Here is a 13,013-nt window from a genome sequence, read left to right on the forward strand (position 1 = left end):
GAACTCTGGAGCCCTTGGAGACGGAGGGAGCTGCCCGTTCCATGCTCAGCAGCTTCCTGCCTCCTGTTCCCAGCCTGCCTTGCGACCCCCCAGAACACTTCCCTCTGCGCAAGACAGGTGCGTGGACAGGCCAGCAGGGACGGCCAGGGGGCTCAGGGGGAAGAGCCTTGGGGGAGAGTCAGGGAGGGGGCACTGCCTCCGCCTGCCTGTCTCAGAGAGGGCTGGAAGGGAGGGCTTCTGGCAGAGACGGGGTGGGCGTGTGCCGAGTCACCCCGGCGCTCCTGCAGTCTCCGAGCCCAACCTGAAGCTGCGCTACAAGCCCAAGAAGTCCCTGGAGCGGAGGAAGAACCCGCTACTCCGGAAGGAGAGTGCCCCTCCCAGCCTTCGGCGGCGGCCAGCAGAAACCCTCGGCGGTGAGGCCCGGCAGGGTGGGTGGCAGGCCTGGTGCCCTCCCCCAGGGATGCCGTGGGTGGTTGTCACAGGGTACCCTACGCACTTGCCAGGGGGTGAGTTGGGGCTGAACCCAGCTCTTGCTCTATTGGCTAATCTGACATCTGTCCAGAAGAAGGGGAAAAAAAAACAACATTGTTCAGACATGCTGGAGGCTGATGGTGGCCTTCCTGTCCTGCTGGGAAGAAAGCAGGAAGCAGAGCCCACCCACCGCGGAAGGGGCTTGTTCCTGGTCCCCTCCTGGCCACCCTTGGCTCCTAACTGTGCGCCCCCCTCTCCCCAACCCTTCAGACTCCTCCCCTAGTAGTAGCAGCACACCGGCATCAGGGTGCAGCTCCCCCAACGACAGCGAGCATGGCCCCAACCCCGTCCTGGGCTCTGAGGTAAGGCCTTGGCAGGCTGGGTACCCCGGGGCATCTCTAGGGCTCAGTGGTCCTCAGCCGGCGGCCCTGCCAGGCTGGGGCTTCAGCATCTGGGCAGCCCCCACCCAAGCCTCTGGGGGGTTCTGGGGAAAGTGTGCCAGGGGGTGGAGGTCTGGAACCGATGACCCCTGCCCTGCTCCCATGGCAGGCGCTCTTGGGCCAGCGGCTGCGGCTGCAGGAGACCTCTCTGGCCCCGTTCGCCTTGCTGCCCACAATCACACTGGGGCTGCCCGCCCCTGCCAGGGTGAGTGGCTGAGGCGCCCTCCCCCACCCCAAGCACCCGAGATCTCTCCATCCCTTCTCCTACACCCCACCCCATGGCCTTCACTGTCCTCCCCACCGGGGTCTTCTTGCCAGTGATGTTCCCCCCACTCTCCCACAGGCTGATGGTGACCGCAGGACCCATGCAACTCTGGGCCCTCGGGGCCCAGTCCTGGGGAGCCCCCATGCTCACCTCTTCCTGCCCCATGGCCTGGAGCCCGAGGCTGGGGGCCCCCTGCCCTCTCGCCTGCAGCCCATTCTCCTCCTGGATCCCTCAGTGTCTCACACCCCTCTGCTGACTGGTGAGTCCCAGCTTCTCCAGAAGGGCTGGATCCCAGCACCCTGCCGAGGGCCAAGCTTGGCCTGGGTCCCGTCCTGTGCGTCTTGCTGCTGAGTCCCTGGCTCGCCTCACCCCCCACCCTGGCTTCCCTCCACTCTTCCTTGTGGTCCCCTCCTTATGCCCCCCACCCCATTCTTTCCAGTGCCCGGGCTTGGGCCACTGCCCTTCCACTTGGCCCAGTCCTTACTGACCACCGAGCGGCCCTCTGGATCAGGCCTCCACCGGCCACTGAGCCGGACCCGCTCAGAGCCCCTGCCCCCAAGCGCCACTGCCCCCTCACTGCTGGGCCCCCTGCAGCCCCGCCTGGAGCGGCTCAAACCTCACGTCCAGCTGATCAAGGTGAGGGGAACGGGGTAGGGGAGGCAGTGAGGGGTGGCTGAACTGGGCCCCTGAACTGGGGCTGAAAGAAAGGAAGCTCAGGAGGGACAAGGCGAGAGGGGGGATGTGTGGGGCCCAGGGCTGTGTGATCACTAGAGTCCCAGCGGGATGCAGGACGATCTGGCCCCAACCACCACTCCCCACCACATGCCCTGTGCCACAGCATGTCTCCTCAGTAGACATCTCCCCCCACCCCCAGAGGTCAGCCAAGCCGAGTGAGAAGCCCCGACTGCGGCAGATACCCTCGGCTGAGGACCTCGAGACGGACGGCGGGAGCGTGGGGCCGCTGCGGGATGACAGCCTGGAACACAGGGAGTCCAGCCATGGGCAGCACGAGGCCAGAGGCCCTGTTCCTCTCCAGCAGCACCAGCAGGTATGGTTGGGCCCAGGGGCCTCTAGGAAAGTAGAGTCAGGAGACTCTGGGGCCTGGTAATGATGGAAGGGAGGGAGATAGGATGTCAGTGCAGGGGACAGCTCTGGGACCATGGGTTCCCTGCCAAACCCACACTGAGGTACAGACAGACACACACGCAGGCATACATGCATTCACACATAGGCATACGTGCATTCCTCCACACATACATGTACGTGCACCTCCAGCAGCCTTCCAGCCTCAGGGTGAAGCCATGTCCCTTTCTGGTGGTAAGACTGGCCTTTCACGGAGCCCCACGCATTCCCGCTCTGGGACTTCTCCCCTGTGACTGTTAGTACTGTTTCCAGGAAGGTGCTAGGGCAGGAGGTGGGGCAGAGCTGGGCTTGGCCCTTCAACTGCACGAGTCAAGCCATGGCGCCTTCGTTTGCTGGGCCTCATGTAACAAGTACTACAGAATGTGTGCCTTACAGCAGGTGTTCCTTTCCCCACACTTCTGGAAGCTAGAGGTCTGACATCGGCGTGTTGGTGGGTGGGTTCCCTCTGAGCCCAGTGAAGGAAGGTGCTGCCCTAGGTCTCTTCCCTCGGCTTGTAGACGGCCGCCTTCTCCCTGGGTCTGCACGTGGTCTTCTGTCCACGTCTGTATCGCAACTTCCCCTGTTTATTAGGACAAGAATCATATTGGAGCGTACCCTGATGACCTCATTTTAACTTGAGTACCTCTGTGAAAACCCTATCTCTGATCAGGTCACGTTCTGAGGGGACTGGGTGTCTCATCCTAAATACGAGGTGGGAAGGGACACAACTCAGCCCATAAGATGTGGTGACAGTCCACAGGGTGTAGCGGCTCACGAAGGTCCCTGTGTCCTTGGGCGGTGGGTAGTCCTCAGAGACCAGGAGATCCTGGTCAGAGCCAACCTGAGGCCCCTCACCCCAGTTCTGGTGTTGGAGTCTCGAGGGCTCAGGGAGCTCTGGTGGAATGGGGTGGTCAGTCAGGGCTGCAGATCTTTGGGGGAGTATATGGGCAGGGAGCTCAGAGACTCAAAGCCCAGCTGGGCGGCAGGGCCAGAGGCTTCTGCAGAAAATGGTCCTGACGGGAGGTTTCTTGGCTGTGGGCAGAGGCGGATGGAGCAGGGTCTGAGAACCTGGAGCCTGAGGCCCCCTGTGTCCCTCAGGTGTTCCTCTGGGAGCAGCAGCGACTGGCCGGGCGGCTCCCCCGAGGAGCCACTGGAGACTCTGTGCTGCTTCCCCTGGCCCCGGGCAGTCACCGGCCCGCTGTCCAGGGCTCAGTCGTCCCCGGCTGCACCTGCCTCACTGCCGACTCCAGAGCCCGCCAGCCAGGCCCGTATCCTGCCCAGCTCAGAGACCCCTGCCCGGACCCTGCCCTTCACCACGGGTAAGGCTTGGATTGGAGGGCAGGAGGAAGAGGCCGGGGCACACGGGGGCTCGGAGAGGAGTCCATAATTCCCGTGTCATAATTCACTCTGGACATGTTTTGAGACCACAGAGCCCTTTCTTAGTCTGAGGAGATCTACTCAGTGTCCCATGGAGCAGGTGGTTTCCATGTTACAGTTAAGGAGACCCAGGCTCAGGAAATCTAGGGGACAGCTGGCTGGCAGTCAGGCCAGGCTAAGAATTCAGGTCTCCTGACAATTAGTTCAGGCCTTTCAAAAATTACATCGTTGCTCTGCTTGTGAGAAGAACTCAAGAGCACTTCAGAAATTTTGAAAAATATAGAAAAGCATAAGAATGGAAGAAAAACCACCAGCAAGGGGACTTCTTTGGTAATCCAGTGGCTAGGACTCCGTGCTCTCAATGCAGGGGCCCCAGGTTCGATCCTTAGTTAGGGAACTAGACCCCACACGCTGCAACTAAGAATTCACATGCTGCATGCCACAACGAAGACCTGGTGCAGCCAAATAAATAAATATTAAGGAAAGAAAAAACCTATAGGTGTGACCTTTAAGTTTATTTAAAAAATAAAAAAAATAACGAGCCAGTATCCCATCACCGAGAGGCAACCCCTCGTTGCCCCATGCCCCATGTTGCCATATTTCAGGCCAGGCTTTGTTCTAGCCAAACGTATAAATCCCATATACACTACGTCTTGTGGCTACATTTTATACCCTACTTTATTTATTTTACTCATGATGAGTCCTTTGTGATAATAATTAATCTTTAAAAGTGAGTTTTTTAATAAAGTAATTTATTTATTTTCGGCTGTGCAGGCTCTTCCCTAGTTGCGGTGAGTGGAGGTTACCCTCCAGCTGTGGTGTGTGGGTTTCTCATTGCAGTGGCTTCTGACGTTACGGAGCACAGGCTCAGTAGTTCTGGTGCATGGACTCAGTTGCTCCTTGGCCTGTGGGATCTTCCCGGACCAGGGACCAAAGCCATGTCTCCTGCATTGGCAGGCAGATTCTTTACCACTAAGCCACCAGGGAAGCCCTGAAAATGAGATTTTATAGTATGTCATCATAGTATTTTAGTTTAAACATTTCTTATTGGTCGAGCAGTCAGGTGGTTATTCATTTTCCCCCATTTGAATTTCCCCAAAGCCACATCTGTCTTCTCACATGGCCCAGTGTCTCTGTGGGCTTCCCAGCTCCCAGTTTGGGGGCTCCTATTTGGGTCATCACATCCAGGCGAGCCCCCACCTCAGGCCTCCCTCCGTTAGGCCCCCAGCTCTTGAGGTCACGGTCATGGTCCTTGCACCACATGAGGAGGGTCAGTGAGTTGGGAAGGCAGTGGCATGTGGCAGTTGTGTAGGCTGGGGCTGTGTGGTGTGTGGGTGAGGTGCCCGAGGCTGCCTGGGTAAGGAGCTGGGGGTGTGTGTGCAGGCGCCGAGGGGTAGGATGGGGTACGGGGGACTGTGTGGGCCGTGGGGTATGTCTGGGGCTCCCCGGGGCCCTGACCCCTGAGCCCACTCCCTGCAGGGCTGGTCTATGACTCGGTGATGCTGAAGCACCAGTGCTCCTGTGGGGACAACAGCAGGCACCCGGAGCACGCGGGCCGTATCCAGAGCATCTGGTCGCGGCTGCTGGAGCGGGGGCTCCGGAGCCAGTGTGAGGTGAGGAGGCAGGGGGGTGGGCTTTGGGATTAGAGTGGGTGAGGGCTGCGGGAGGGAGGGAGCTGGGAGGGCCTGGAGCCAGTCTGGGCGGTGGGAATGGCAGGGGAGGGCTGCCCAAAGCAGAGGCTCAGGGGTTCCATGGGTCCCTCCTCAGTCTCTCCGGGGCCGGAAGGCCTCCCTGGAGGAGCTACAGTCGGTGCACTCCGAACGGCACGTGCTCCTCTATGGCACCAACCCGCTCAGCCGCCTCAAACTGGACAACGGGAAGCTGGCAGGTAGGGGCCCCCAGACCCCCACCCCCACCCCACCCCCCCGCCTCCGGCCCACCCAGCCAGAGCACCCTCCTGCGGTCTAGTCCTCGCTCTGCCAAGCTCGTCCCTTCGGCGTCCAGGCATCCCTGTGCTGCCCCTGGTTCTTCTGCTGCCCACCTCCACCCCTCCCTGCCAGCCCCTCCCCGCCCTCTTCTCAGGGCCTCCCTGCTCTGGGCCGGCCCAGAGGCTGAACGGGTTCAGTTCATGCACCTGGGCCTCTCCCCGCAGGCCTCCTGGCACAGCGGATGTTCGTGATGCTGCCTTGTGGCGGCGTTGGGGTAAGTGTGCGGGGTCTCCAGACCTCCTCCTCCCTCCTGATCCCCCAGGCCCAGCCCCTGCCTGATCGTTTCGGTGGTCCTGCCGGCCCCGTGGGCCGGGCTCTGCCCTCAGCTAGAAGCTCCTCATTGGTGGGAGTGTCCTCCTGAGCGCAGAGCCCCTTGCCTTGCACTCTGAAGGCCTCTAGTGGAGGTTGAGGAGGCTGAGAGAGCAGGGCTGAGCCTGGGGCTTGGGCTCATCTCCCTCTGAGAGCACGCTGGCCTCCAGGCCGCCTGGCCCGGCGCTGTGGGTGCCTCTGGCATCCTTGGCAACCCAGGCATGTCTCTCTGACGCCCTAGCTTTCCCTGCTCCTTCTCACTCCGCCTGGGGACTTCTGCCTCCTGGCGGTGCCCTTCCTGCCCTCAAAATGTCCCCATGGTGGTTTCCTGGCTGGGCATGTGGAGCAGGGGACGGAGGCCTAGTCCTGGAGGGATGGGAACTGTCGCTGGGAGGCTGTGTGGGAGCCGGTCAGCGCCCTGTTCACAACTTCCCATTTCTTGCCACTTTCTGATTTTTCCAACTGTTGTTGCTTCTGTTTTCTCCTCCCTCCTCTCCCTCTGTCTCTGTCTTTCTCTCTTTCTCCAGCCTCTTGCGACTCTCTCTGCCTTCCTCGCCTCTCTCGGTCCGCCTCGCCCTCCCCATCTCCCCATCACGCCCCCCGGCCCCTCCCTAGCCTTGAGGCCCAGGGACTGGGTTTGGGGGGCCTCCCAGCCTGGGCTAGGGGCCCTGAGTGGAAGACAGTGGTGCAGACGGCCCCTCAAGCTCCGACCATCCCGAGGGCCTGAGCAGAGTCAGCGGGGGCTTAAAACCCCCTCCAGGCCCAAACCCCAAGTCCCGCCCAGGTAACGCCATGCCCCCTCCTCTGACCGGGGAGGCAGGTGCGATGCTGCCGGCAGAATGCTGGCCAGATGCGGGCTGGTGATGTGGACTGAAGCTGGGAAGAAGTTGTGCTGGGACTGGGGGACACGGGAGGCCTGGCCTTTGGGCGGTGGGGCATGGGGGAGGCAGTGCCATCTGCCCAGCTCCCTGCCCCTGGGGTCCTAGCCGTGGGGTGGGCGCTGCCCCCGAGGCCCCGGCTCCTGTGGGAGGCCGTGGGTGAGGCGGGCCTTGACTCTGGCCCCCACAGGTGGACACTGACACCATCTGGAATGAGCTGCACTCCTCCAATGCGGCCCGCTGGGCTGCTGGCAGCGTCACCGACCTCGCCTTCAAAGTGGCCTCCCGTGAGCTAAAGGTAGGAGGCTTGAGTGGAGGGTGGACTAGCCACGGAGGAAGGAGGCAGGGGGCGGGCAGCAGGGAAGGCAGACCCAACGCCCAGCATCACATTCCTCCTGGAGATCACCGCAGGGTTTCGGGAGGGAAACCGAGAGCTCTGGGGACCCAGATGAGATCTGAAGCCTAGGCTCACGTTACCTGCTGAGGAATCAAGTCACTGGGCCCCTGGTCCTGTGGTCTCTTAAGAGAGGCAGGCCCATGCTAATGCGGGGTCGGTTAACATGTTTGCTGTGTGACTGCGGGCAAGTCGCGGAGCCTCTCCAGGGGCCCGTGCCCTGGCAGACTGGCCCTTTGTGGTGCTGAAGTTTTACATAGCAGGCTGACACCCATGCTTGTTTGCTCTGGGCTTGGCACCTTATGGGAGCTTGTGTTGAGCCCCCACTGTTTAGAAGCTCATGGCCCAAGTCTTAGCTCTGCTATCAGGCAACTTTGCACGAGTTATTAATATTAAATCCACCTAAGGCTCCAGGTTTCTCCTGTCTGTAAACCAGATAATCGCAATGTTTATCTTATGAAGATGTTATGAAGATTAGGTAACATTTACCTCAGAGTGTTGTGAGGGTGAAATCCAGTGTTTACCCTGTGCTTAGCACAGTGCCATGCACATAGATTTTGCCCAATAAATAATAGCTGTTGTTATTACAAAGCGATAACAGCCAGGAACCCCCAGGATGGGAGGTTCTGTGTTCCCGGCCTGGGGCTCAGCAGAGGGCCCCTTGGTCAGTCACGCTGTCTTGCAGTCCCTTCTCGGGAAGAGCCTGCAGCTGGGGGACGGGTTCATGGAGGTGTGGGTCAGACGGTTGGCTGTTTGGTTGACAAGCATTCTTTCTGTTTCCAGAACGGTTTTGCTGTGGTTCGGCCCCCAGGACACCACGCAGACCATTCCACAGCCATGTAAGTCCCGGAGAGGCCTAGGTGGGCTGGAGCGGGGGGGCAGGTCCTCATGGCCCTCCTGCTGGGGGGGCCTTAGTTGGCCAGGTTCCCCTTCCTTCCTGTCAGCCTTCTGGGGCCGGGCTGGAGACAGGTGGGGCGGGAGTAGCATGGGGAGGGAACAGGCTGGCACGACCTCTGTCTTTTCCTCCCAGGGGCTTCTGCTTCTTCAACTCAGTGGCCATCGCCTGCCGGCAGCTGCAACAGCAGGGCAAAGCCAGCAAGATTCTCATTGTGGACTGGGTAGGTCCCGGCTCCTGGCCCCTGCAGGTCCGAGAGCCCTGTGGAGGCAGCCCTGAGCCTGGCGACCCGAGACTTTGTGGCTTTGTGTCCTACCTAGTTCTGCATTCGCCTCCCTGAGCCTCGGTGTCCCTGTGTGTAAACGTGGGTGAGGATAGTGCCCCCATCACGGGGCCTTTGGGAGGCCCGGAGGAGTTGGCCTGTGGGAACTGGCTCCCACAGGGGAGGAGCCATCTGAATGCTGCCTTTGGGCCTCTGTGGGCTTCTCTCTGTAGATCTGGTCACTTCTGCTCTTCCCCTGAAGGTAGTGAGAGTGCCAATAATAGCACATAACATCAACCTACCACTAATCAAACCCAGACACTGATGGTTTCACGCATCACATATTTGATCCTGACTCTGCCTGGTTTACAGATAAGGGAAGTCAGCACAGGGGTTAGGTTGACCTGTACACAGCCGTACAGCTTGTAAGTCCTGAGACCCGAGGCCCCTTAGCCCTGGAGCACCTGTGTCTAACCACTTCGTCCTAACATCTGCTTATGGGATGTTTCAGCGCAGGAGGGAGGAACGGGCCACACTTGTGCACATGCGCAGTCCTCCGCATTCCCAGGCCAGGCAAGAGCCTGGGGGTTGTGCTCGGCGCTCCTCTGAGGGTGGCGCTGGGCCTCGTTGTCCTAGCCCCTCTCTAATGGTGTGTGGTTTCCATCACTTGCATCATGCCCTGACCTTGGGCAAGACGCAGTAGTGAGGGTTCCTGATGTGTGACCCTGGACTCTTCCCTCTTCCGGCACTCACCCTCCACCAGTACTTATTCTCCCGCGGCTCTGGCTGGCCGGCCCTCGGTGCAGCTCCGCCCCTTCCGGGTCTTATGTTATCATCACCCCCACCCAGAGTCTTATGTACATATCTTTACATAACGTGGGGAGACTGAGGCTTAGAAAGCGCCCACGGGCCCCTTGACAGTTTAACTCTAGGAGCCCCCGTGTTCTCACCCCCAGGTCTAGGCTCCTGACCTTCAGAATGGTCAATGACCTGGAGACTTTTCCAGCCTGCTTCTGTCCCAGTCTCTCTGCTTTCAGACCTGCCCTAATCCACTGCGCATCTCCCTGCACAGGACGTTCACCATGGCAACGGCACCCAGCAGACCTTCTACCAGGACCCCAATGTGCTGTACATCTCCCTTCATCGCCATGACGACGGCAACTTCTTCCCTGGCAGTGGGGCTGTGGATGAGGTAACCACATCTTCCAGCCCACTGACTCTCCCGAGTGGCCCTAACTCTCTCTTGTTGCAGCTAGCTGTGTGATCCTGGGTAGGCTGCTGAGCCTCTCTGATCCTCCGTTTCTACATTTGGGAGTGAAGGGGCTGCATGAGCTGCTCTTGTAGCACTGACATCCAGGGGTTCTGCTCCCGGGACACTGCTTTCTTCACATCTCTCTTGCCTCCCATTTTCCAGGTGGGAGCTGGCAGCGGTGAGGGCTTCAATGTCAACGTGGCCTGGGCTGGAGGTCTGGACCCCCCGATGGGGGATCCTGAGTACCTGGCTGCCTTCAGGTAAGCTCGCTAAGCGCCCAGAGGAGGCCTGGCCCAGGAGGGCCACCCTCTCCTCCCCTTTTCCAGCAGCACCAGGTTGGAGGTGATCAGGTGGCTTGTCAGCTTGTCTAATCACGAGACGTTATAAGCCAGCTATGGAGTGGGCCTATGGACTGAGACAAAGGGAAAGGCATGGTTACGCTAGCCTCTAGGGGCATCCAGTCCCTGTGGGAAGACAAGAAACAGACTGAAAAGGTCAAGGCATACTTTATAATGTCACACGTTACCAAGAGCCAGTGTTGAACTGAGCGCAGGGAGACAGGCAGGGGGCAGTGAGCAAGGCTGCTCTGTTCAGGCAAAGAAGGCTGCCTGGAGGAGGTGGGCTTTGCATAGGAGCTGAGAAGCCTAAACTGTGGAGGAAGAGGGAAAGCAAGCAGGTGATGTCCATATTGAAGTTGTTGCTTAAGAAAAGCCATTCTCCAAGAGGGACTTGGCTCAGGAGCCTTTGTGTATTTCTGTCTGGGGGTTCCTAGACTCCATTTGGAAAAAGGGAAGCCTGGAAATAGGTCTCTGTATACTTTTCTGGAGTATTCTTAATGAGAGTTAAGTTTGTAGGAGCCCTGGGCCGGGGTTCCTGGCATCTGTGCACCCATAGCCTAGGTTTACTGTCTTGAAGGACAGCAAAATGGACCCAGGGTTGGGTGAGGGATGAGGGGTGGCGGGAGGTAGCTGTGAGGGGCTGGCAGGTGCAAAGGATGAGCATGGATCTGGTGGCCCAGGACCTCAGAGCATCTATTGCCCTGGTCAGCTCTCAGGTGGTGAGTGGTGACGTGGGGCCGACTCAGTCCTAAGCAGGTGGCAGCTGAGGGCTGAGTGTTTCCAGTGTTTCCCTGAGGCTTTAGTAACCTGCCCCTTCCCTGTGGCCCTGCCCACCACTCCCCACCAAACACAGTGCACCAGCTCCTCTTTCATCCCCTCATCCTTGGCTCCTTCCTGCCTCTTGCCAGCTAAGAGCCCTGGGTGGCTGAGTCCTTAGGCTGCACCAGGGACATGGATGGCGGGCCAGGGTCAAGGAAGCCAGAGGCGTCCGCTCATCCTGCTGGGAGTGCTGAGAGCAGGGTGCTCCCCCGTAAAGTTGGTGGGAGAGGACTGCCAGGCGGCCCTGAACAGCCTGTGAGCCCCCTTCCCCCGCACACAGGATAGTCGTGATGCCCATCGCCCGGGAGTTCTCGCCGGACCTGGTCCTGGTATCGGCTGGATTTGATGCTGCCGAGGGTCACCCGCCCCCACTGGGTGGCTACCATGTTTCTGCCAAGTGTAAGGAGGGCCCTGACTCGGGGGGTGGCAAGGTCGTGAAGCCTAGGCTGGGGCGGGGGCAGCGCTGCCCAAGTCAAGAGGGAGGTGACAGCGGCTGGCCCAGGGCCGTGAGCGTGGGACGGGGATCGTGCACAGGCCAGGTCGGTTCATCGAGGAAGGCCTAAGTCACACCTGGGGACTCAAGTCCCGCAGACTGGAGGCTCGGTCACAGGACTTCTCCCACCCTGACTGTGTCCTTCCCAGGTGGGCGGGCACCTTCTCCTGGGCAGGGGTGGATGGGGAGGAGCAGAGTTCTCAGAACAGAGGGAGCCCACTCAGCCTGCTGAGCCTGGAGGACGGGGAGGAATATGGTGTATCTCAGGGGAAAAGACACGGGCTGGAGTCCCTACCCCCGGTTCAAGTCCTCCCCTGTCACTCACTCGCCGCCCTTAACCTCATTGAGCCTTCAGGGAGGCTCCCGAATAGGACTGACGGGGGGTTCCATGTGAAAGCCGTTGGTAGAGTAGAGATTTGTCACCTAAGTCACTGCTTCTAAGGAGGAGCCGAGTAGGGAAATAACAGAGGTGGAGCAGGGCCCCCTCCTCTACCCCGGCCCCTCCTAACCCTCCTCACCCACCCTCTAGGTTTTGGGTACATGACTCAGCAGCTCATGAGTTTGGCCGGAGGTGCGGTGGTGCTGGCCCTGGAGGGTGGCCATGACCTCACAGCCATCTGTGATGCCTCCGAGGCCTGTGTGTCTGCTCTTCTGGGCAACAAGGTGAGGAGCCCGCCCTTGACCCATGCATCTGTGGGGAAGGCAGTCCAGTTTTCCCAGGAGCACCCCAGGGAGCAGACAGATGGTACACCTCCCTGGGGGCTTGCAGATGGGCAGGGCGGGGGTGGCCAGGCCTGGACTGAGGGGAACAGGGTGGATGCCTCTTCTCTGGGTCAGGCCTCAGGTCAACGTCCCCTGCCCCAGGCAGAGCCAGGAGCACATGCCTATCTGAGCCTGGAAAGCGAGGGCCCCGGGATCGGGGAGAGCTGGGCCTGTGGGTCCCTGCAAGGCAGGCAGTTGATGCACGCTTTCTTCTGTAGGTGGATCCCCTCTCAGAAGAAGGCTGGAAGCAGAAACCCAACCTCAATGCCATCCGCTCCCTGGAAGCTGTGATCCGAGTGCACAGTGAGTGTGGAGAGAGGACACTGTTGACCCCAGACTTGGGGAAAACTCGGGGGTCTGTTGCCCCCAGGGACCAGAGCCCCAGGTCTTCCAACCCCAGCCAGGCCAGGGGAGCTGCTGCTGCTTCAGAATAGGCATCCTGTAAAGTACCCCATAGTAATGGGGGGCAGGTGCCTCCACAGGTGAATACCCTTGGAGCCTTCCAGATGGACCCAGCAGGGACCGGCAGACAGTGGGGACCAGGCAGGACTGGCCTCCCTTCCCCAGCCGCCGCCCTAGGCCAGGCCCCTGCCCCCAGCAGCACTCAGGCCTTGTTTGTGGAAGTGTTGGTTCCCACCCTGACCCTCAGTTCTGGCCACAGGATCTTAGGAACTCTACCTGCTTTGGGAGCTGGGTCCTAGGTTAACTCCTCATTTGGAAAGCACTTTAAATTTTCAACTTCAGCTCAGCATCTATGGAGCACTTTATATGCTACCCATGATCTGTGCAGTGTGTGTGTGAGTTGCTCAGTCGTGTCCACTTCTTTGAGACTCCATGGACTGTAGCCCTCCAGGCTCCTCTGCTCATGGAATCCTCCAGGCAAGAATACTGGAGTGGGTTGCCATTTCCTCCTCCAGGGGATCTCCCTGACCTAGAGATCAAACCTGG

General features: G+C 59.9%; 1 protein-coding gene across 1 annotated transcript in view; it reads left to right on the plus strand.

The window, feature by feature from the left end:
* Positions 1-13,013, plus strand: part of HDAC7 (histone deacetylase 7) — a 31,259-nt gene that overhangs the window by 15,959 nt on the left and 2,287 nt on the right. Inside the window, 20 exon segments of the mRNA XM_070454509.1 lie at positions 2-117; positions 288-413; positions 742-833; positions 1,021-1,116; positions 1,255-1,435; positions 1,616-1,812; positions 2,051-2,224; positions 3,397-3,492; positions 3,494-3,617; positions 5,155-5,288; positions 5,443-5,563; positions 5,828-5,877; positions 7,041-7,148; positions 8,028-8,083; positions 8,275-8,362; positions 9,474-9,593; positions 9,816-9,913; positions 11,091-11,209; positions 11,833-11,966; positions 12,284-12,368. Coding sequence (XP_070310610.1) covers positions 2-117; positions 288-413; positions 742-833; positions 1,021-1,116; positions 1,255-1,435; positions 1,616-1,812; positions 2,051-2,224; positions 3,397-3,492; positions 3,494-3,617; positions 5,155-5,288; positions 5,443-5,563; positions 5,828-5,877; positions 7,041-7,148; positions 8,028-8,083; positions 8,275-8,362; positions 9,474-9,593; positions 9,816-9,913; positions 11,091-11,209; positions 11,833-11,966; positions 12,284-12,368 — 2,315 coding nt within the window.

Source organism: Odocoileus virginianus, chromosome 24, assembly GCF_023699985.2.
Source record: "Odocoileus virginianus isolate 20LAN1187 ecotype Illinois chromosome 24, Ovbor_1.2, whole genome shotgun sequence".
Classification (NCBI taxonomy): domain Eukaryota; kingdom Metazoa; phylum Chordata; class Mammalia; order Artiodactyla; family Cervidae; genus Odocoileus; species Odocoileus virginianus.